Raw genomic sequence first — 22,728 nt, 5'->3', positions numbered from 1 at the left:
TCCTTTTATTGCTCCCGTACAAACCCCTTCCCTCCCCCCTGTAAACATGGTGCTGTGAGATCGCGGGTGGAGAAGGCTTCCTCCGGTGGCTGGAAGGTGAAGGTGGCCCCCGGCCCTTCTCTGAGCGCAACCCCTCAGTGCTCGGCAGTCATAGTAGGGCGCTGGAGGGGTGAGCAGCGGCTCAGCCTCCCCTGCCCGGGGGCCGGTAGCTTCTTGGTCTCAGCTTCATTTCCGTGAAGGGCACGGAGAAGTCAAAGCCCTTCCAGTAGTACCAGCTCACTCCCTGGGAAGGGGTTGTCGAGAGAGAGAGTCAAAGCCTGACATCCCATCTGCTCCGACCTCCGCTCCCCTCCGGGGAGACGGTTCCCACAGATCGATCAAGGATCCTCCCTCCCTTTATCCTTCTTAATCCTCAACTACAAAGGACTGAGGCTGAATCCTGAGCTGTCCCTTTACATCCAATAAATCATCTTCTCCTCGAGAAGACTTGCAGAGATTGGTATTTACTGTTCCATTTCACAGACAAGGGCCCTGGGGCGCTGAGTGGCTCAGTAACTTGTCTTGTCACACTGTGCGTCACAAACACCCAGGCAGCCTGAGCCCCAGCTCCGCGCTGTCTCCTGGGCCTCTCACCTGGTGGTCCACTGTGCTCCCGTAGAGCCCGTTGAGGTTGGCATAGTGGCAGTTCTTATACCACCAGGCCCCTCGGTAAGAGACGGCGCAGGAGATGAGCAAGTTGTTGGGGTCTCGGTCACGGGCAGAGAAGACACTGCCGCTGTGGTAGCTCATGGAGTCCCCTGGGCAGGGCGTGGGAGGAGCCGTGAGGGCCTCTCCCTCCCCATTCCCACCCCGTCCCTGCCCCCCACCCCCCGGCCCAGCCCTCACCTGCAGTGCCATGGTAGCCTTCCAGGTGGAGGCGGTAGTACTCATCGGCCGAGTCTACTTGGAAGGAGTCGTACTGGGCAAACACGGCCTCGTCCCCATCCCGCAGGTCCACACGCAAGGAGTAGTCGCCGGCTTTGGTCAGGCTGTGCAGGGCCTCGTTGCCTGGGGGTGGGGAATGTGTGCTCATCAGGGTCCTTGTGTCCACAGGGCCCCCATCCCTCCCCTGGTCCCGCAATCCCTATGAGGCACTAACCCAGCCAGAACTCCTTGGAGATGTTCCCAAAACCATGGGCATAGTCCTCCCAGTCCCTCCAGAAGTCAGTTTTTCCATCCATGCGGCGTTGGAACACCTGGAAGCAGGTGGGGGAACCATCAGCCTATGGCCCCGGGCACAGCAACCCTGCCCTGTGCAGACCCCTGGGCTTCTGACTGCCACCCACCAGCCAGCCACCCCCATCAGTCTCCATGTCACAAAAGACGTTCAGGGGCCGCTCGCGGTTGCCGTTGAGGAAGATGGTGGTGGTCCTTGAGGTGCTGACCCCGTTCTGCGTCTCCTCCCCACAGTCCCGGGGGAAGGGGACCCGAAGTCCACCTGGGGAGAGGAGAGTGAGGGTCCAGTCCTTCTTCCAGATTCTAGACGCCCACTACACACTCAGCCCCCAACCTCAGGTCCCAGCGCCTGAGTACCAGTGGTGAAGGAAGTGGACACGGGTGGCGTGAAGCTGTGGTCCCACATGGCCCGGAGCCACACGCTATAGGGGGTGGAGGGAAAGAGGCCGTGAAGCTGGTGAGAGGTGATCCCTCCTGGGAGCAGGATCTCCTGTGGAGCAGACAAGGGCAGGTCAGGGGAGAGAGAGGTGGGCCCCACCCGGGAGGCAGAGGCAGCACTTCCCGGACTGGAGCCCAGGGAGGGAGCTGGCCAGAGTGGCAGGGGTGAGGGCACCTGGGTCTGTCCACCAGGGGTGTTGAAGCTGAGCAGGTAGCCAGTTGGGGGGACTTGGGGCGCGGTCCAAGTGAGCAGGGCTGTGCGGGGGGTCACCTCCTTGGCCTCCAAGTCCTGGGGGGCCTCCAACCCTGGGAGGGGGAGGAAGAGAAGATGGAGATGAGGCCCATCCTGGCTTTCTTGCTCCTTCCCCGCCCCCCAGTGCACTTCACAGACCGTACCTGTGGTGAAGGTGATGCTGGCTGGGGAGGTGAGGTTGGGGCCCCGAAGACCATGCAGGGTCGCCGTGTAGTTGGTGTGGAGCACGAGGCCTTGCAGGGGGTAGTCCACGGCGCTGCCAGGGGCTGAGCCCTGTAGCGAGGGGGCTGGGAGAGGGGGTGGGGCATCAGCGGCTGCCCTGCCGGAGCCCAGCCTGCCCTCTGCTCTCCCACCCTGACCAGTCCCCTCCAGAGGCCTCAGCCCCGCTCACCTCCTGGGGCTGTGACCTTGAGGTCATAGGTATCCACCGGGGCCTGGGGGGGCTGCCAAAGCAGCAGGGCGGATCCTTCCGTCAAGTTCAGCGCACGCAGATGGGTGGGGCCGTCAGGAACTGGGAGAAGGGAGGGGGCCCAGAGCTGTTCCCTGCTGCTCTCCCCCTCCTCGCCTTCCCAGCCTCTGCTGGACCTCTCATCTGCCACTGGCGCCTCCAACACCCCCTTTCTCTTTCCCCGTTCACTCTCAACTCCCACCCGTGCCCGCATTTTCTCCCCCTACTTCCTGCCCGGGTCCCAGACTGTCTCACCCGTGGTAAGGAAGCCTGTGAGAGGCTCACTCTCCTCAAAGCCACGGACGGAGACCACGGTCACGTCGTAGTGAGCGCCTGGGGCGAGCCCCTCGAGTTTCTGGGTCCGGGCTCGGCCATCCACCTGAACACTCTGTGGCTCCCCTGAAAACACACTGGGCTGGGGAGGCGGCCAGGGAAGCAAGGAGGAGCTGCAGGGTGGGCAGAGCGCAGGGCGCAGGAGGAGTGGGGCAAGGGACACACGGGCAAGAGGGTATCACCTCCATCTGCCAGCTGGTAGGAAACTTTGAAGCTGTCCACTCGGGACGGCGGGGGCGTCCAGCTGACCTTGGCTGATGTCTCCCCGATCTCGCTGAACTGGAGGTCACGGGGGCGCTCCAGAGCTGACGGGACAGAGGTGCCAAGGAATCATGGTGAGGGCAGAGGGCAGGGAGGCTCCTGCCCCGGGCTTCGCACCCTCCTTCTTCTCCCTGGGCCCCTCGGCCTCCGGACGTGCTCACCACCCCGCCTTTCCTCTAGGCCTAGAGATGGAAGCCACCCCGCAGACTCCAAGCTCGCCACCACTCAACAACTTCCCCTCTGGCTGAGGCACTAGGTGCCACCCTAGGGAGTACAGAGACCCCCCCACTTTGGGGCAGCATGTGTATGTGCCCAGCATGGGGCCTTACCTGGGCTGAGGGTCCGGGCTGTGCTCTGGACGCCATCGGCCTTGTGAGGCCCACGCAGCCCATACAACGTAAGGGTGTACAGGGTCCCTGGACTCAGGTCCCAGAGCACGGCCGAGCGCCGTGTCCCTGGCACCGTCAGCTCCCGCTGCAGCGGGGCACGTGGATGCAGCTCCAGAGTGCTCAGTGACGGGACCCCAAAGCGGAGCAGGAAGGAGTCAAAGGCCTTGGGTGGGGCCTCCCAGTTGAGCCGCAGCGAATTGGTGGTCACATCGGTCACCGACAGGTGGGACAGGCGGGGCCCTGGCTCTCCGGGGGTCTGCCCAGCAGGAGCTGGCCCTGCAGAGTGGGTGGGAAAGAAGGCTTTGGAGACTGAAGCACACCAGCTAGGCGACCTGGGGCTAGATCCCTTCCACCACCCCACCCTGGCCCTCATTTCCTCATCTGCAAAATGGAGCTAACGAGGGGCTGGCACCCACGGGTCGGACATAATGACAACATGTATGTGTCGAGCCGAAGGCTGTGTACGCGCCCCTTCCTCCCTCCATGGCGCCCTCGTGGTGTTCTTTCCCTATGGTCACCGCTTCTGGGTACCCCCTTTCGCCTCTTCAGTCCCAGACTAGAGGCAGGCAAGGCCAGGCCCTACCCTGACGGTACCTGTGGTGCCCTCGGCTGAGACAGGCCCCAGGCGCTTCCCTTCACGCAAGCCGTAGAGGAAGAACTTGTAGGAGGTGCTGGGCTCCAGGCCTGACACGAGGACCTTGTTCTGGTCGCCACCCACGAGCAAGGCCTGGGGCTCCCCACCTGTGCTCTGATACTGGACCACGAAGGAGTCAAAGGGGCCTTGGGCCACGCTCCATGAGAGGCGCAGGGAGTCCGGGGACACGTCCTTCACTGCCAGTGCCCCTAGGCGGGGCCCTTCAGGGGGCTCGGGGGCCTCTGTGGCCAGGTGCCAGGGTGCTGGCATGTCCTCTTCCGGGGCTGTGTGGGAGAAGCCCAGAGAGAAGCTGAGCGGGGTGGGGGTGGGGGGCGGGGCGGCGGGGCCCTCCCACTTCATCTCACCCTCCAGAGAGGGGATCGGGGCTGGCCGAGGCAGGGGACCTCATGGTCCCGGCCACGGCAGTGTGGAGAGGACAGGGACTGAGGATCTCCTAACATCTTCCTTCTCCTGAATCTGCCACATCCCTGCTTGGGCACTGACTCCTGCCACCTCTCGGCCTGAGTGCCAGCCCAGTGGCCCCATGACCTCTCTGTGGGGCTCCTTTGCTGTCTGAATCTGGTGCTTGCTTTCTCCTTCACCCCGATGTCTCAGCGTGCCCCACTCTAGATGTCTGCACGGGCCCTGTTCCCTCCCCAACCTGCCAGGGCGCCTGGTGCCATGGCTTGAGGCAGGACTAACTCAGTCCCTCCCTGAGCTCAGGGCACGTGGTCCTCCCTGCTGAGAAGAGCTGAGGATGGAACTGGCTGGTGAACTCGAAGGGCGCATCCTGCCAGCCAGGTTGGCCCCGCCACCACCAGGCTGATTTGAGGTGGGTGTTAGGAAATCTGGAAGGGGAACTCCATCAGTGCAGCCACTCCTGTTGGTTTCTATGCCCTTGGCCTGCTTTGTTTTCCAGTAATTTTCCATTTGAGAAAATGCTCCTGACTCATCCACGGGAGGGGGTTTGCCCTCATCTGGGCAAGGCCAGAGTGCCAGGAGGTAAGAGCTGCCCCGGTAGAGTAATGGGGAGCAGCTGGCAGCACTGGGGCTGGGCGGGGGTCGCAGATCAGGGACCGCTGCCAGGGCTTTGCCTTGCCACCTGTCCTGGCTCCTGCTTTGGACCGACCCGTCGATCACGCTGGTTCCGAGGATCTTCCTCCCCTGAGCCCTGTGCAGGGCCCCCTTGCCGCTCTACCTCGCCCACTCGTGCCAGGCCTTCAGCACAGAGGTGTGAGGACACCCACTCAGGCCGGTTGGCTAGGACCAAGCAGGACAGCCTCCTGCTCACCTGTCATTCCCAGGACAGAGACGGGGCCCAGGTGCTGTCCTCTGAGGAGCCCATAGAGCAGAAACTTGTATTTCCTGCCAGGCTCCAGGCCCTCTATGGTGACCTCCCTCTGGTCTGCGGCCACAGGCACCACTGAGGGCTGCCCATCTGTGTCCCTGTACTGGACCACAAAGGAGTCAAAGGGGCCCTGGGCCACTGTCCACAAGAGGCGCAGAGAATGTGAGGTCTCATCTGTCACTGTCAGCTCCCCCAGGTGGGGTGGGCGCTGCCGCTCCTTCTTCAGGGGAGCTGTAGGGAGAGCGGGGGCGCAGGGAGAAAACCTTAGTTAAGAGCTGCCTTCACCTCAGCCCTGGCAACTTCTGGGAGGAGGGAGGGTCAGCCACCTGGGGAGACAGGCAGGCTGCTCCAGCCCTGCCTTGAACAAAGGAGCCCAGTTTCCTCCTCGGGAGGCCGCTGCCCAAACTCCTTCCTGCCCCCACTCCCCCACTCTGAGATCAGGGTGCAGTAAATGCATAAAAGAGCACCTCATGAGAGAGTTGCGGCTGGGATTGCAGGAAGGGCCTCAGTTTCCCTCTGACCCCCAGTCCCCCTCTGACCCCCAGCCCCCCAGAGCAGGAGTGTGGCCAGAGCTGGGAAAGGCTCCCAGAGGGTGTCTGGGTTGTCAGGGAGATGCCCCCAAATAGTCAGAGCTGGGCGGGACAGCCAGCCAAGCTCACGGGCTCCCATTGCCCAGCCATAAACTCGCCCTCACTCACCATCAGCCTGGGCCCGCCTTTCCACCTGCTTCCCCAGCCCTGCCCTAACACCACTAGACCAGGGCAGCTGGGTCAGGCAGGGGGAGAAGCCAGGGGCAGAGCTGAGCAGACAAAGGGCAGAGCAGAGCACAAAAGAGACGTGTCCAGGTGGGTGTGGGCACTGACTGATGGGGGCTGGAGCAGGCTGTACCCAGTCCCCACAATGAAGGTCTGGGGAAGAGAATTACGGAGTCTGAGAGCCCCAGGCCCCAACTGGCCGTGCGCCCCATCCTTGTCTGGCCAGGGTGACTCATGGTTCTGGAGGTGGGGTTAGGGTCAGTGACCCACCTCCATCCCTTCCTCGGGGGCTGAGTATTGGGCACAAGACACCAGATTTTTCCATAGTCTTTTTGCAGCCAAACCCTCCCATATTTTCCACTTCTTGCCATAGGGCTGGAATGAAGGGAGGAGGATGTGAACATTTATTGAACCCCAGTAGATTTTAGTCATAACCGTCATGCAGGTGTGGACACTGAGGTTCAAAGAAAAGAAGTGGCCTGTTGAAGGCCACACAGCTGGCAATCAGAATTTGAACACAGGTCTGCTTGGCTCCAAAGTCTGAGTTATTTTTATTATACTGCCAATCAGTGAATGAAGGAAATAAATGCTTGGAACAGTGCCTGGCATTCAGTAGGGACTCAATAAATCTTTGCTTTTGGCGTTAGGCTTGTCATGCCAAGGCTGAAGAGAGGAGAATAAACTTTGTGGGAAGGCCCCGGGGCCAACTCTGGGGGCTCAGATGAAAGGAAGCTCTGGAAAAAGGCGGGGGGCGGGGGGTGGGGTGGGCGGGGAGTGGGATGGAGGCAGGGCCAGGGCTCACCCGTGCTGCCTTCAGCAGAGATGGGGCCCAGTCGTTTCCTGCCTGCCAGCCCATAGAGCAGAAACTTGTATTTGCTATTGGGCTCCAGGCCGGGGATGGTGATCAAGCGCTGGTCTGAGGCCACAGGCACCACGTGGGGCTTCCCGTCCCTGTCCTTGTACTGAACCACGAAGGAGTCAAATTCGCCCTCAGGGACTGTCCAGGAGAGGCCCACGGAGTCTGGGGTCACGTCCGTCACTGTCAGCTCCCCCAGGCGGAGAGAAGGTTTAGTGTCTGGGACTGGAAAAGAGAGAGGTGCATGGAACGTGACAGAAATGAAGCCGACAGAGCCTCCTGGGGCGCTAGGGCTCTGGGCGCTGGTTCTGGGTGTGGGAGGGGGTGACCAGGTCACATGTCAGGAAGAGGGAAGGCAGAGGAGTAGGGATAGAAGAGGAGCCAGGCAAGAAAGCAAGTGTCCCTCAGGATGTAAGAGGAGTAGGGTGGGAATGAGGGGGTAACGGGGGTACTCAGGACCTGGATTTCGCTGGACCCAGTAAATAAATGGATCTGGAGTGTGGAACACAGAAACGTGAAATTCCACAAGGGAGTGGGGGATGGTCAGGGGCCTCCAGGGTTAAAGGCGGCCTCCAGCCCTCACTCACGGGTCTTTGCGTCTGCAGAGACTGGACCGTGTTGTTTCTCATCCTGGAGTCCGAAGAGTAGGAACTTGTACTTGTGGCCCGGGGCCAGACCCGAAACCGAGACCTCTCGGAGGTGTCCACCCACGGGCACTGCCTGGGGCTGCCCCTGTGCATCCTTGTATCGGACCAGGAAGGAGTTGAAGGGGCCCTGGTCCACTGTCCAGGAGAGGTGCACTGTGTCTGAGGTCACGGCTGCCACAGCCAGCTCCCCAAGGCGGGGTGCCACGGGGGGCTCTGTATTCAGGGAGGCTGGAACAGAGCAGAGGAGGCTGTGGTCAATGGCAGGACCCTGGGCCAGAGAGGGAAGGCTGTCCCCCGGCTATGAAATGAACATCTGTAGCAAACTCTTCTAACTGCTTAACATGTCCCAGGCATTGCTGTAAGCAGTTCACAAACAGTACACTTAATCCTCACACAACAGATGAAGTAGATGCTTTTATCCTTATCACCCTCATTTGATGGGCATCTGTGGCACAGAGAGGTTAAGAAACATTAGAAAATCACACAGCGCCTTCAGAGCAGGATTCAAACCTAGAGAACCTGATTCTGTAGCCATGTTCCGAGCCACTAAAATGCTTGGTTAGGGAGACTGAGGAAGCCACACATGAACAACTGAGCAAGTTTGAGCTGCCAGATCAAGAAGACGGGAAGAAAGCTGAAATGTACGAGGCACAGGCTACATGCCCAGCTGACCCTGAACACACTGTCCACCAGCCCTCACTCAATTCAAGGATGAGGCGGGATTGTCAGCACCACGTGAGAAAAGAAAGGGACCCAGAGGCCCATTTGTGAGGAGTGCTGAGATCCAAAGGGGGAAACAAGAGAGCAACAGAGGGAAACCTGGGAGTCAGTGCCTGCCCCCTCACTCACCTGTCATGCCCACGGTGGACACGGGGCCCACACGCCGCCCCCTGTGCAGGCCGTACAGGTGCATCTTGTACTTGCGCCCGGGCTCCAGGCCCCCAGCGGTCACCTCACTCTCCTCGCCCCCGACACGCACCACCTGGGGCCCGTCCCTGCCCTTGTACTGGATGGTGAAGGAGTCGAAGTGGCCCTGGGGGACGGTCCAGGAGAGGCTCAGCGAGTCCGGGGAGGATCCTGTCACCGTCAGCTCCCCCAGGAGGGGCTCCTCAGGGGCCTCCGAGGCCTCTGTGCTGGGCTCTGTGGGGCTGGGGGTCTCCTCCATCTCTGTGGGGCTGGGGGTGTCTTCCTCTGCAGCTGAGAAGGAGAGACACAGAGAGGGTGAGGCAGGGTCCTAGTTGATGTCCTTGGGTCTCCTCCCAAGCCTTGGCCCCAGCTCCGGGCCCTGAAGTCAGTTCAGAGAAGCCCGTCCTTGGGGCTGGGTGGTCCTGCTCAGCTGACATCTCATAAACATGCTTGGAGCCTCCGGGGTCAGCTGTGGGGGACCAGGGCAGCCACCAGCATGGCTCACAGAGGCCCTTCTCTGCCCAGGGGGACACACTGGTCCTCAGGGAGCCTGGAGGAGGCACAAAGGGCACCATGGCTCAGCCTCGAGTAGAGGGGCCTCCTGCACCCCACTCACCCATCACCTGAGAGAGGGTGATCTTCCCACGAGGTCCCACCCTGGGGCTTCCACCATCCACTCACTTGTCACCCCGATGACAGAGACGGGGCCCACACGCCGGCTGTCATGGAAGCCGTACAGGTTCATTTTGTACTTGTGGTCTGGCTCCAGGCCCGAGATGGTGACCCCGTCCTCATACCCCGGCACCCTCACTGCCTTGGGCTGCCCGTCCCCGTTCTTGTACTGGATCAGGAAGTGGTCAAACTGGCCCTCAGGGATGGTCCAGGAGAGGCTGAGGGATTCGGGGGTGGCGTCTGTCACTGCCAGCTCCCCCAGGTGCGGCTTGACAGGAGGCTTGGGGGCCGCAGTGGATGGGGCTTGGGTGGTCATGGCTTTGTAGTCTGGATCTGGACAGAGACATACAGGACAGGTGTGGTCTCCTCAGTCCTCAGCTCAGCATATAAAGTGGTGTATTACAAAAATAAAATAATAAGGAACAGGATGTGTCCACAGTAGCTCTAACTCTTATTCTTTCTGGTCCCTTTAATGTCGGCCTTCCTGTCACCTCACCCTCATCCGCCCTGCCCTCATCCCCTACCTACCAGCACCCCTCCTAGGACACAGGCTCACATGGCCACTGTGCTCTGGGCTTCCCTCCACTGGGGTCTCGTTGGCATATACTCCCTTTGGCTAATGTCTTGCCTCCCAAACAGCTCAGAACCCCTGCCCCACTTCTCCAATCAGAAACCTGGAGTCTTGGGCTTCCCTGGTGGCGCAGTGGTTGAGAATCTGCCTGCCAATGCAGGGGACACGGGTTCGAGCCCTGGTCTGGGAAGATCCCACATGCTGTGGAGCAACTGGGCCCGTGCGCCACAACTACTGAGCCTGTGCATCTGGAGCCTGTGCTCCGCAACAAGAGAGGCCGCGATAGTGAGAGGCCCGCGCACCGCGATGAAGAGTGGCCCCTGCTTGCCACAACTAGAGAAAGCCCTCGCACAGAAGCGAAGACCCAACACAGCCATAAATAAATAAATTAATAATAATAAAAAAAGAAACCTGGAGTCTTCCTGGATCTGTTCCTGTCCCCAGCTGCCATCAGACTCCGAGCGTCCAATTCTCTCTCCCAAGTTCCTCCTGTGTCTCCTCACTCCCCACACCTGCAGCCCCACCATCCCTGACTGGGCCGCCCTTACCTGTCACCTGGGTTATCACCTCCCCATGGGTCTCTCTGCCTCCCTCGTCCATCTGTTCTTCACAGGAAGCCAGAATGAGCCTTTAGAGGCACATCTGATGGTGTCAGTCTCAGCTTAAAACTGTGCAGCAACCCTCTTTATCCCCTGGAGAAATCCCTGGCTTCCTGAGCTCTCCACCCCTATCTCTTCCTACCTCTCCACCCCCACCTCAAGACTATCTCCCCCACTCAGAGGATTTCATACAAAATCCTCTCATGTGCCGTGACGTTCCTAGTTTCCAGGCTTTGTACCAGCTGTGATGTTGACCTGATGCACCCTTCATCTTATCTCTAGGTGTCACCAAGCAACGCCTGCCCGACCTCAGGTCTCAGCTGTCCCGTGGGAACCCGTGGGCAGGCAGGTGGGCGTAGGCATCGCTGCCCAGTCTTGGTCTGGCCGCGGGGCTTCCTGTCATATACACATTCCCCTTTGCTCCATTTGCTGGTTCACAGCCTGTCTGTGAGCCCTAAAGGATAAGAACTGGTTTCTCTGCCGTATCCAAGGTTTCTCTCAGTGAACTTCCTCAGGACTTGGCTCAGGCCACCCACATCTTTGTTGAACCATAGGCGTCATAAGTCTGTTAATACCCAAATGATGAGGCTAGGGGGCGTTTCAGTCAAGACACTGCATTCTGAGCATGCTCTGTCTTCCTCCACAGCCTCCAGTCAACTACACAGAGGCTGAGCCTCTGAGAGGACTCAGGGATGCAAGTATGATTCTGTTCAATAGATTCTAAGAAAGTGTCCAATTCCTTTGTTGTGAGAAGCTTTAGCAAAGTGTGGTCCTTGGACCAGCAGCATCAGCATCATGGAGGATTTTATTTGCTTTTTTTTTTGGCTGCATCGGGTCTTAGCTCTGGCACGTGGGATCTTGTGGCGGCATGTGGCATCTTTCATTGTGGCACACGGGCTTCTCTCTCTAGTTGTGGTGCACGGCCTCAGTAGTTGTGGCACTCGGGCTCTCTAGCTGTGGCTCGTGTGCTCGGTAGTTGCAGCGCGTGGGCTTAGTTGCCCTGTGGCATGTGGGATCTTAGTTCCCCGACCAGGGATTGAACCTGCATGCCCTGCGTTGGAAGGCACATTCTTAACCACTGGACCACTAGGGAAGTCCCTCATGGAAGATTTTAGAAATGCAGAATCTCTGGCCCCAGCCCAAATCTGAATCTGAATTTGCCCTTTAACAAGATCCCCAGGCCATCTGATGTCCTAAAGAAGATGTGCTGTCTAGAATATTTATGTTTTCACAAAGATGGTAATAAAGGGAGACTCTTCCAGGACCTGTCTTCCCCACCCTGCATCCCACTCCCCCAAATTCACTTACCAGTCACGCCCACGGTGGACACGGGACCCACACGCTGTCCCCCGTGCAGGCCATACAGGTGCATCTTGTACTTGCTCCCGGGCTCCAGGCCCCCAATGGTCACCTCACTCTCTTCACCCCTGACACGCACCACCTGGGGCCGCCCATCCTTATCCTTGTACTGGACGGTGAAGGAGTTGAAGTGGTCCTGGGGGACAGTCCAGGAGAGGCTCAGCGAGTCTGGGGAGGATCCTGTCACCGTCAGTTCCCCCAGGAGAGGCTCTGTGGGGGGCTCCGGGGCCTCTGTGCTGGGTTCTGTGGGGCTGGGGGTCTCCTCCACAACCTCCTGGAGGGCTGAGAAGAGAGATTGGGGGTAGAGGCTTAGATGGTGACTTGCCCTGCTTGCACCCAGCAGGATACTCCTCAGGCTGCAGGACTGGAGTCTTGCTCAGCCTCTGGGTGCGCCATTTGGTGACTCCATGCTAGAGATACTGAGATGGGCTTGACCCCATCACATACTGGCTGGCAGGCACCATGAACCTTCAGAAGGCAATTCAGACCTACATGTCAGGAGCCAAAATACTGCTCATTTCCTTCGACCCAATAATCTCATTTCTGGGCAGTTATCCTAAGAAAATTATTAAAAAGCAGGAAAAGTTGTATCACAGGAGTTCACTTTGGGATTATTCATGACAGCAAAATGTGTCAGGGCTCCAAAGGAACCACAGAAGAAGATTAATTTTATTATGGCACTTTCACCATGAAGCATCCAATAACCATTAAAATGATGATTAATGCAGGTTGTGTAGCCACAGGATAAATGCTCCCAGTGTAACTTGCGTACAAAAAAAGTAAGAGCCAAGAATTATATGAATACTCTGCAACCTTAAAACATGTGCTGCATGGAAAATGCAGAGAGAGAGAGGATGTGTTACGTATGTTGTTATGAATGGTGGTTCTTGGGTCAGAAGGTGGTCCAATAAGAGATTTTTTTCCCTACCTTCCAAACTTTCCATCATGTTGCTATATTCTTTTCACAGAAAAATACAGACTTAAAAAGAAATCCTGAGTTATAAAAATTAGTAAGCTGGTGGAGGATGTGGATGGGGACATGGGTCCCTCTGTACTTCGCATGTGCTTGTGATTTGCATGATAGAGGGTTCCTCTGTCTGTAGTATCTTCAGGAGAGGAGAGTGACCCTCACAGAGGCAGCGACTCCCCCCGCCAAAGACTGACTCACAGCGGGGCTGTGTTCTTCCAACATGCAGAGGAACTCTGATGAAATACTGTCACAAGGCATAAGAATCTGGCTGACAGCGACTTAGAGAAGCCAGCCTGACTGCAATTTTGGAATTTAATTCACCTTGTGATTTTTTTTCTCCTAATTTCTTAGAGACTAGAAATTGTAACTTTATCATATTCAGAAATAAGTTGCAAGAATGATGAGGGGGAAAGACAGAAGGAATACAAGAGAGGAGAAGACATTTTGAAAAATTTTTTTCCTGATTATAAAAGAAACGCTTGTCATTTAAGAAAACGACACATAATGGAATAAAACAGAAAAAAAAGTACTGGAACATTCTATCCTGTCTCACAAACCATGCATCCCACGGGCGTTTCCTTCCAGTTGTCTTACCATGCAAGTTATTTTCAAGTGGTTGTGATTAGTCTCCTTACAAAAATTTTAAACTCTTCCTTTATTGTAATAATAAAAAGTAATTGTCTTATGTTGAAACATTTCAATGATGCCATAATAGGTCATTTTAGAGATGTTGTCTAATTACTTAATCATCTCAGTGTGGTTCGATGTTGGGTTGTTTTTTCTTCCTTTTTTTCGGTTATAACAAAGAATGCTGTGATTTGTGATTAAGATGGAAAGAAAAGAAAACTCTAGTAACGTCACGCTTGGCCTGTGCCTGACACATTTCACCCTTGGAGGGAGCCAGTGACTGATCATCAGAGGAGGCCACGTTACTGTGAACAATGACGCTGTAGGTTGGCAAAGGCCAGGGCACTACACATGGGTCATGGCCCCGGGCCATGGAGGGAGGGCATAAGAGGGGACCAAAGGCTGGTAAAAGAGCAGAACAGTCAACCAGCTCACCCATGAGGAAAAGGTAGCTCTCCCCCGAGACCGCCTGAGCCCCGCCCTCACTCACCGGTCACGCCCATGGTGGACACGGGGCCCACACGCCGCCCTCTGTGCAGGCCGTACAGGTGCATCTTGTACTTGCGCCCGGGCTCCAGGCCCCCAGCGGTCACCTCACTCTCCTCACCCCCGACATGCACCACCTGGGGCCCGTCCCTGCCCTTGTACTGGATGGTGAAGGAGTCGAAGTGGCCCTGGGGGACGGTCCAGGAGAGGCTCAGCGAGTCCGGGGAGGATCCTGTCACCGTCAGCTCCCCCAGGAGGGGCTCCTCAGGGGCCTCCGAGGCCTCTGTGCTGGGCTCTGTGGGGCTGGGGGTGTCCTCCATCTCTGTGGGGCTGGGGGTGTCTTCTTCTGCAGCTGAGAAGGAGAGACACAGAGAGGGTGAGGCAGGGTCCTAGGTGATGTCCTTGGGTCTCCTCCCAAGCCTTGGCCCCAGCTCCGGGCCCTGAAGTCAGTTCAGAGAAGCCCGTCCTTGGGGCTGGGTGGTCCTGCTCAGCTGACATCTCATAAACATGCTTGGAGCCTCCGGGGTCAGCTGTGGGGGACCAGGGCAGCCACCAGCATGGCTCACAGAGGCCCTTCTCTGCCCAGGGGGACACACTGGTCCTCAGGGAGCCTGGAGGAGGCACAAAGGGCACCATGGCTCAGCCTTGAGTAGAGGGGCCTCCTGCACCCCACTCACCCATCACCTGAGAGAGGGTGATCCTCCCACGAGGTCCCACCCTGGGGCTTCCACCATCCACTCACTTGTCACCCCGATGACAGAGACGGGGCCCACACGCTGGCTGTCATGGAAGCCGTACAGGTTCATCTTGTACTTGTGGTCTGGCTCCAGGCCCGAGATGGTGACCCCGTCCTGGTGCCCCGGCACCCTCACTGCCTTGGGCTGCCCGTCCCCGTTCTTGTACTGGATCACGAAGTGGTCAAACTGGCTCTTGGGGATGGTCCAGGAGAGGCTGAGGGATTCGGGGGTGGCGTCTGTCACTGCCAGCTCCCCCAGGTGTGGCTTGACGGGAGGCTCGGGGGCTGTGGTGGGCAGGTCTGTTGGGGCTGGGGTCATTTCTTGGTCTTTTTCTGAGGCTGAATCAAGAGACAAAGAGAATGGGTGGACATGCTTTGTGGGTTCCCTCCTAACAGGGGATGGATTTCTCCCAGACACACCAAGGACCCTGCAGCCTGGAAGCCAGTGCTCCAGGATTAAGACATCATTTCCAGGACTTCCCTGGTGGTGCAGTGGTTAAGAATCCGCCTGCCAGTGCAGGGGACACGGGTTCGAGCCCTGGTCCGGGAAGATCCCATATGCCATGGAGCAACTAAGCCCCTGTGCCACAACTACTGAGTCTGTGCTCTACAGACCGTGAGCCACAACTACTGAGCCTGCGTGCCACAACTACTGAAGCCTGCGTGCCTAGAGCCCCTGCTCCTCAACAAGAGAAGCCACCGCAATGAGAAGCCCGCGCACCACAACAAAGAGTAGCCCCCACTCGCCGCCACTAGAGAAAGCCTGCGCACAGCAACGAAGACCCAACGCAGCCAAATAAATAAATAAATACATTTATTTATTAAAAAAAAAAGACATCATTTCCCTGGTTTGAATGTTCTGTTTCTAGGGGACAGAGCACACACTTGTGGAGACGTCAAGATGGTGGGGTGGGACCCCCATGAGTTCAACATGTGCAGCATGGAACCTGTAGGAGCTGCTGAGTAAATCCATTTAGTGGGACAGGACTAATGCTTTGTAATAGCACCACACCTAACCAACGCGTCGCACCAGGAGGTACACGTGCTCAGGTTCCTATTTTCCTTTAATACCTCCTCTGGTTTAGAAGGCTTTTCTGAGCATTTGAGAAACTAATTTAGATTTCACAGTTGAGGGCAAAGAGATGAGACCACATGAGATCATCTTTGTAGTTGGGTTGCTTTTGGACCCTGTATTAATTCTCTTACCATCTTACTGCAGGGATGACCCATCACGCTCGCAGATTTTTTTTGTCTTTTCTGTTCTGCATAGGGTTTTATTCTGCCTTAATAGTTGAATTACAAAATCATCGTGTTTCATAACTCCATTGTGTTTAGGAACCAGGTTTTAAGTATGTAGGGGGTAACAGCTACAAAAGAGCTTAACAAAAGCAACCAACAGCCATGTTAGGGAGTAATTAATGAAGGGAAAATGCCTTGTTAAGTTGCACATATGACTAATATTAACTATTGAAGTAATAGTATCCATGTTAGCAGGATTCCATGTTGATACAGCATACATAGGTATCAGTTTGGGGGCTGGGGAACAAATACAATTGTACCCATTGAAATCAATGATAATTATAAGAATTCACCCCAAGGGTTTTCAAGAACTAACCTTCTTCCTCCGAAGGGGGAGCCTGTAATTACCAAACATTGTGTGTGAGACAAGCCACATTCATGCCCACCCTGCCAGACAGGTGTGGTTATTCCTTCTGTATGGATAAGGAAAGGGAGGCACAGAGAGGTTGAGTGACTCCCTCGAGGTCACACAGCTCTAATGGGCTGAGGCTAGGGCCAGCCCCAGGTCTGCCTGAGTCTGTGCTATTTCTCTGGCACCCTGCCTCTTCAAGGACTCAAAAAGCCCACGTGTAAAGGGTGAGACAGCTAAGGTGACACCAAAGGTTTGGAGTGCAGACAGGCACAGAACTGCTCCCAGAAGCCTGGGAGGCTCAGTCTCAAAAACAGTGGGAGAAAAACACCTGAGTACTGGCAATAAAAGGGAAACTGAGTCCAGCTCAGGGCAGGGCCAGTGTCCTATTGTACACTCACCGGTTAAACCGACAGTGGAGACAGGGCCCACGCGCCGGCCGCTGTGGAAGCCGTACAGGTTCATCTTGTACTTGTGGTCTGGCTCCAGGCCCGAGATGGTGACCCCGTCCTGGTGCCCCGGCACCCTCACCGCCTTGGGCTGCCCGTCTCCGTTCTTGTACTGGATCAGGAAGTGGTCAAACTGGCCCTCGGGGACGTTCCAGAAGAGGTTCAGGGAGTCGGGGGTGGCGTCCGTCACAGTCAGCTCTCCCAGCTGTGGCTTCAAAGGGGGGTTGGCAGGGGGCTCCTCTTTAGGGGCTGGGAAGAGATGCAAACAGAATCGTTCCTGTTGCTGGAAGGAGCTGTTGAGGCCCTGCTCTCCTGGATTCAGGCCAGAAGGTGGGCAAGCTCTGTGGGCCTAACTTAAGATGCATTTCTGCTTATGAGCATCAAAATCTCTTTGTGGCCTCCTTATGGTCCATCAAATGTGCCAGGCAGCTTCTTGCCTCAAGGTCTTTGCACTGACTGTTCCCTCTTCCTGAATGTTCTTTCCCCAGATGTCTGCATGGCTCATGTTCACACTTCCTTTCATTCAAATGTCACCATCCCTTTAGGGTCTTCCCTGACCACCCCATTTAAAATCCCAATTCTCCCAATTTCATCCTATCTTTCTTACTTGGACCTGATTCCAACAACAAATTGCAAAACAACAATTATGACACAATCAGGAAACTAGCACTATCTGGATATCTGATTTTTAAAAGTACAATCATTGTATCATGGTTATTTCTAAATAGTCTTTTTGAAAAGAGCAGTACACTTACATATGTAATAATGGGAACTTCCCTGGCGGCGCAGTGGTTAAGAATCCACCTGCCAATGCAGGGGACACGGGTTTGATCCCTGGTCCGGGAAGATCCCACATGCCGCGGAGCAACTAAGCCCCTGTGCCACAACTACTGAGCCCGCGTGCCACAACTACTGAAGCCCACGCGCCTAGAGTCCCTGCTCTGCAACAAGAGAAGCCACTGCAATGAGAAGCCCGTGCAGCACAACGAAGCCCGCTCGCTGCAACTAGAGAAAGCCCACGTGCAGCAGCGAAGACCCAACTCAGCCAAAAAAAAAAAAAAAAGTAATGATGAAGTAAAGAGTGTATGGAGTAAGTTTAAAAATATGGCAGCAGTATATCCATACAATGAAATATTATTTGGCTATAAAGGAATGAAGTACTGCTACATGCTACAACACGGATCAACCTCAAAAACGTGCTTGGTAAAAGAAGCCAGACACAAAAGAACACGTATTGTATGATTCTAGTTATATGATGTGTCCAGAAAAGGCAAATCTACAGAGACAAAAAGTAGATTAGTGGGGACCGTAACTGGGCATGGGAATGGGTCTGGACACCAGGTTTCTTCTTGAGGTGATGGAAAAGTTCTAAAATTATTAAGTGATGCTGGTTGTACAACTCTGTAAATACACTAAAATTGCTAAGTTGTATACTTAAAACAGGTGAATTTTATGGTATGTAAATTATACCTCAATAAAGCTGTTAATAAAGAAAACATTCTAGTCGGGGAGGGTGGGAAGTGAGTGGGGTCTGGATGAGCTAGACTGGCCAGGTGTTGATTTTTGGTTGAAGCAGGGTGATTGACACATGGGAGTTCATTATGCTATTCTTTCTCTTTGGGTATATGTTTGAAATTTTATGTAATAAATACTTGTTGAGAATGAGCATTTCATGGCATTTGTCTCAACACCCAAAAAGAGCTCCTTTCAGAGTTCCCAGGCAAAGCAGAGAGCCACAAAGAGGTCAGTGTATGACTGACTTGGAGGCCACAGTCCCCAATGGCCTCCCTCAAATGGGCAAAGCACTTCCCTGGAACTCGTTCTTCCTGCCCCCAGATCACACCTGTCCTGAGGTGTTAAATGGACAATGGATGGGTTAGAGGTTCAGGAGTTTTAGGGTCCTGGGTCTTCAGTGGAAGACACTCAAGAGGCTCTACTATCAGACCTTTTCTGAGACCTCATCCACGGGGCCCTCACTCACCAGTCATGCCTACGGTGGACACGGGGCCCACACGCCGCCCCCCGTGTAGGCCGTACAGGTGCATCTTGTACTTGCGCCCGGGCTCCAGGCCCCCAGCGGTCACCTCACTCTCCTCGCCCCTGACACGCACCACCTGGGGCCTGTCCCTGCCCTTGTACTGGATGGTGAAGGAGTCGAAGTGGCCCTGGGGGACGGTCCAGGAGAGGCTCAGCGAGTCCGGGGAGGATCCTGTCACCGTCAGCTCCCCCAGGAGGGGCTCCTCGGGGGCCTCCGAGGCCTCTGTGCTGGGCTCTGTGGGGCTGGGGGTCTCCTCCATCTCTGTGGGGCTGGGGGTGTCTTCCTCTGCAGCTGAGAAGGAGAGACACAGAGAGGGTGAGGCAGGGTCCTAGGTGATGTCCTTGGGTCTCCTCCCAAGCCTTGGCCCCAGCTCCGGGCCCTGAAGTCAGTTCAGAGAAGCCCGTCCTTGGGGCTGGGTGGTCCTGCTCAGCTGACATCTCATAAACATGCTTGGAGCCTCCGGGGTCAGCTGTGGGGGACCAGGGCAGCCACCAGCATGGCTCACAGAGGCCCTTCTCTGCCCAGGGGGACACACTGGTCCTCAGGGAGCCTGGAGGAGGCACAAAGGGCACCATGGCTCAGCCTCGAGTAGAGGGGCCTCCTGCACCCCACTCACCCATCACCTGAGAGAGGGTGATCTTCCCGCGAGGTCCCACCCTGGGGCTTCCACCATCCACTCACTTGTCACCCCGATGACAGAGACGGGGCCCACACGCCGGCTGTCATGGAAGCCGTACAGGTTCATCTTGTACTTGTGGTCTGGCTCCAGGCCCGAGATGGTGACCTCGTCCTCATACCCCGGCACCCTCACAGCCTTGGGCTGTCCGTCCCCGTTCTTGTACTGGATCAGGAAGTGGTCAAACTGGCCTTCGGGGATGGTCCAGGAGAGGCTCAGGGATTCGGGGGTGGCGTCTGTCACTGCCAGCTCCCCCAGGCGAGGTGTGACGTGAGGCTCAGGGGTGGTAGAGGGAGATTCTGAAGGTTCATTCTCTTCCTCATTTGGGGCTGAACACAGACACGGAGAGAGAAGGACCTGAGAGAGGGGCATGGTGTCCACAGGGACTCTGCCCTCCTCTGGGCCCTCACAGCCACCTGGAAGGAAGCCGAGTGGGCAGGGTTCTTTTGCTCACCTGTCAGGGCCTCGATGTGCGCAGGACCCACACGCTGCCCATTGTGGAGACCGTACAGGCTCACCAGGTATCTGTGGTCAGATTCCAGACCAGAGAGGGTGATGTCATTCTGGTTGCCCCCTAAATGGACTACTTGGAGTTGCCCATCCTCGTCTGTATACTGGACCTCGAAGGAGTCAAATTCTCCCTCAGTCACGGTCCAGGAGAGATGCAGGGTGTGTGGTGTGCCCTCTTCCACAGTCACCTCCCCCAGACGGGGCTCAGATGCTGGAAGGCTGGGGCCCTCAGTCTCAGCTTCAACTTCTTCCCTGGGGGCTGGTTCAGAGAGACAGGTAGAGATGGGTGACTGGTTTGTCACTGCACCAAGACTCTCCAAGAGGATGGAAGGGGGGCGGAGGTGAAGACAAGAGGTCAGTAATAAAAAGGACCAACTACTGATACACAGTGATGAATTGCAAAAGCATTATGTTAAGTGCAAGAAAAACACAAAAACTGTGTATTGTATGATTCTGTTAAATGAAAAGCTTAAAAAGGAAAAACTATAATGATAGAAAGCAATTAGTGATTGTCAGAAGCTGGGGGTGGGGAAACTGACTGCAAATGAGCATAGGGAAACTTCTGGAGTCAATGTTTTATAAGTTTGTTGTGGTAATGGTTTCATGGCTTATACATCTGCCCAAACTCATTGAATTATGAGCTTAAAATGGGTGAATTTTTTTTTTTTTTTTTTTGCGGTACGCAGGCCTCTCACTGTTGTGGCTTCTCCCGTTGCGGAGCACAGGCTCTGGATGCGCACGCTCAGCGGCCATGGCTCACAGGCCCAGCCACACCGCGGCATGTGGGATCTTCCCAGACCGGGGCACGAACCCGTGTCCCCAGCATTGGCAGGTGGACTCTCAACCACTGCACCACCAGGGAAGCCCAAAATGGGTGAATTTTATTGTATGTAAATTATGCCTCTATGAAGCTGATCCCTTCCCCCAAAAGAAGGAGTGTAGGAAGCTCTGAATTCATGTGGCTCCACCAGACCAGGAGAGCCAGGCGGGCAGGAGGGACAGTGTGTTCCCCCCAGCTGCACTCACCGGTCATGGTGATGGTGGAGATGGGACCCACACGCTTGCCCTCGTATAGCCCGTAGAGCAGCAGCTTGTACCTGCGGGCAGGGTCCAGGCCTGAGACACTGACCTCCCTGAGGCTGCCCTCCACGGGCACCACCTGGGGTTGCCCATCTCTGTCCTTGTACTGGACCACAAAGGAGTCAAACTGGCCCTCAGGGACCGTCCACGAGAGGCCCACGGAGTCTGATGTCATGCTGGTCACCTGCAGCTCCTCCCCCAGACGTGGTTTTGTTCCAGCCTCGTCTACAGCTCTCCGGGCCTCTGAGATGGAAACACAGAGAGGAAATGGTTGCGTTGTTTCTTGAAGGCTGGGTGACGCTGAAGGGAAGGACTGAGAGATCTAAAGACAGGGCTGTGCCATGGCTGCATCCTGCAGGGCTGGATCTTTCGGATTGTGCAAGGAGAGGGGGCACTGGATCCCAGCCAGAACAGCTGGAGCCAAACAACAACCATGATGGCAGCCACCATAACTGACCACAAGGACCTTCCCTGGGGGGGCCTCCAGATCAGAGATGCCCCCCTGCAGGGGCTGCCCTCACCTGTGGTGCCCTCGGCGGTGAGGGGGCCATGGCGCCTCTTGTCCAGGAGGCCGTAGAGGAGAAATCTGTACTTGCGGCTGGCGTCCAAAGGGCCAATGGTGACTGAGCGTTCGTGGCCCTCTGCAGGCACCACCCGGGGCCCGTCCCTGTCCTTGAACTGGACCACAAAGGAGTCAAAGTGGCCCTCGGGGACTGTCCAGGAGAGGCGCAGTGAGTCTGGGTTGGGGTCTGTCACCCACAGCTCCCCAAGGCGGGGTGGGGTTCCTGGGCTGGTGTCACCTCGAGCAACTAACAGAGAGGAAAGGTTCTTGTGTTTATTGTTTTTTTCCAAAACGACTCCTTGACCACCTCCCACTGGAGAATGGAAAAACCCAGAGCTGCCCAAATGATCAGTGCTTCCCCCAAATATTTCCATCACCCTCCCATGCCTGCCAGCATCCCCAACTGGCCATGCCTCTGTCCACTTATCCAGCGCAGGGAGGGGTCTTCTGTCCTGAGACATCTCTGGGAGAAGAGATTCCCTAGCTACCTATTTATCTTATTTCTCTTGCTGTCCAGGCTCTAACCACCTACTAGAGACTATCTCCTTAGCAGGGTGCAGCTTATCACAGACTCGGTCTGCTTATGTTCTTTGACCAAGGAACCCACTCTTTGTGATCTGGCTGGTCCCTGGGGAAATCCAAGGGTCCTGGGGATGTCAGAGGGGGCACAGGATCCCTGATGGGGGCAGACAGCTGGTGGGGAGGTTGGATATTATAATGGAGGTGACCCTCATAGGACCCAGTGGAGGAGTGGGGGCTGCCTATGTGTGAGGGGGGTATGGGGAGAAGAAGCGGGGCTCAGATGGGAGAAGGATCTGGTATCTGTCCAAGAAGCCATTCTGAGGCCTGAGAAGGAGCTGACCTTCTGCCTTCTTGGACAGCAAGGATGCTGACGGCATTGTTATTGTGAGAGTTTTCTGGCAACAGGGAGCCCCCAGGGGCAGGGGAGCGTCTGGGCCAAAACCCAGAAAAAGGGCACAGCTGGGCTGGGCCTGACTGGATCTGACTGGGCAGCCAGTCTTGGGCTCCTCTGGTCCCCAGTTTCTGAAGCTTTAGGAAGAGGGCAGAGGAGGAAAGGGGTCCCTCTGGGGAGGCAGATATGGGCCCCAGTGTGTCTGGGCCAGTAGGTGGGAAACTGTGTGAGAGTCAGAGGGAAGACTCCTCAGGAGGTGATGGCTACACAGGGCTGAGGACTCACAGGCCAAGGGAGGTGGAACAGATCCTGGCTCCCTCCCCCGTATCTAGCCCTGCTGTTTCTCCTG

General features: G+C 56.3%; 1 protein-coding gene across 4 annotated transcripts in view; it reads right to left on the bottom strand.

Moving 5' to 3' along the window:
- Positions 1-22,728, bottom strand: part of TNXB (tenascin XB) — a 63,568-nt gene continuing 40,840 nt past the window's right edge. For 2 of the 4 annotated variants that reach the window (XM_082639289.1, XM_082639290.1), the window contains 27 exons: positions 21,426-21,713; positions 20,851-21,147; positions 19,769-20,083; positions 19,320-19,643; positions 18,582-18,929; positions 16,553-16,849; positions 14,510-14,842; positions 13,772-14,119; positions 11,634-11,966; positions 9,165-9,488; positions 8,427-8,774; positions 7,518-7,805; positions 6,877-7,155; positions 5,263-5,550; positions 3,932-4,255; positions 3,278-3,613; positions 2,870-2,992; positions 2,610-2,753; positions 2,298-2,417; positions 2,050-2,193; positions 1,829-1,959; positions 1,573-1,705; positions 1,326-1,477; positions 1,139-1,235; positions 886-1,047; positions 634-797; positions 3-283 (listed from right to left, as the gene is read on the bottom strand). In XM_082639289.1, the coding sequence (XP_082495415.1) occupies positions 182-283; positions 634-797; positions 886-1,047; positions 1,139-1,235; positions 1,326-1,477; positions 1,573-1,705; positions 1,829-1,959; positions 2,050-2,193; positions 2,298-2,417; positions 2,610-2,753; positions 2,870-2,992; positions 3,278-3,613; positions 3,932-4,255; positions 5,263-5,550; positions 6,877-7,155; positions 7,518-7,805; positions 8,427-8,774; positions 9,165-9,488; positions 11,634-11,966; positions 13,772-14,119; positions 14,510-14,842; positions 16,553-16,849; positions 18,582-18,929; positions 19,320-19,643; positions 19,769-20,083; positions 20,851-21,147; positions 21,426-21,713 (6,542 nt within the window). In that variant the 3' untranslated portion in view covers positions 3-181. Of the gene's footprint in view, positions 284-633; positions 798-885; positions 1,048-1,138; positions 1,236-1,325; positions 1,478-1,572; positions 1,706-1,828; positions 1,960-2,049; positions 2,194-2,297; positions 2,418-2,609; positions 2,754-2,869; positions 2,993-3,277; positions 3,614-3,931; positions 4,256-5,262; positions 5,551-6,876; positions 7,156-7,517; positions 7,806-8,426; positions 8,775-9,164; positions 9,489-11,633; positions 11,967-13,771; positions 14,120-14,509; positions 14,843-16,552; positions 16,850-18,581; positions 18,930-19,319; positions 19,644-19,768; positions 20,084-20,850; positions 21,148-21,425; positions 21,714-22,728 lie in introns of all 4 variants that reach the window. The other 2 variants (XM_082639291.1, XM_082639292.1) reach the window with 2 other exon arrangements.

The sequence above is a fragment of the Mesoplodon mirus genome (genome assembly GCF_964341445.2).
Source record: "Mesoplodon mirus genome assembly, chromosome: 12".
Classification (NCBI taxonomy): domain Eukaryota; kingdom Metazoa; phylum Chordata; class Mammalia; order Artiodactyla; family Ziphiidae; genus Mesoplodon; species Mesoplodon mirus.
Note: the sequence above shows the minus strand (reverse complement) of the source record. Positions and strands in the feature narration are given on the sequence as shown.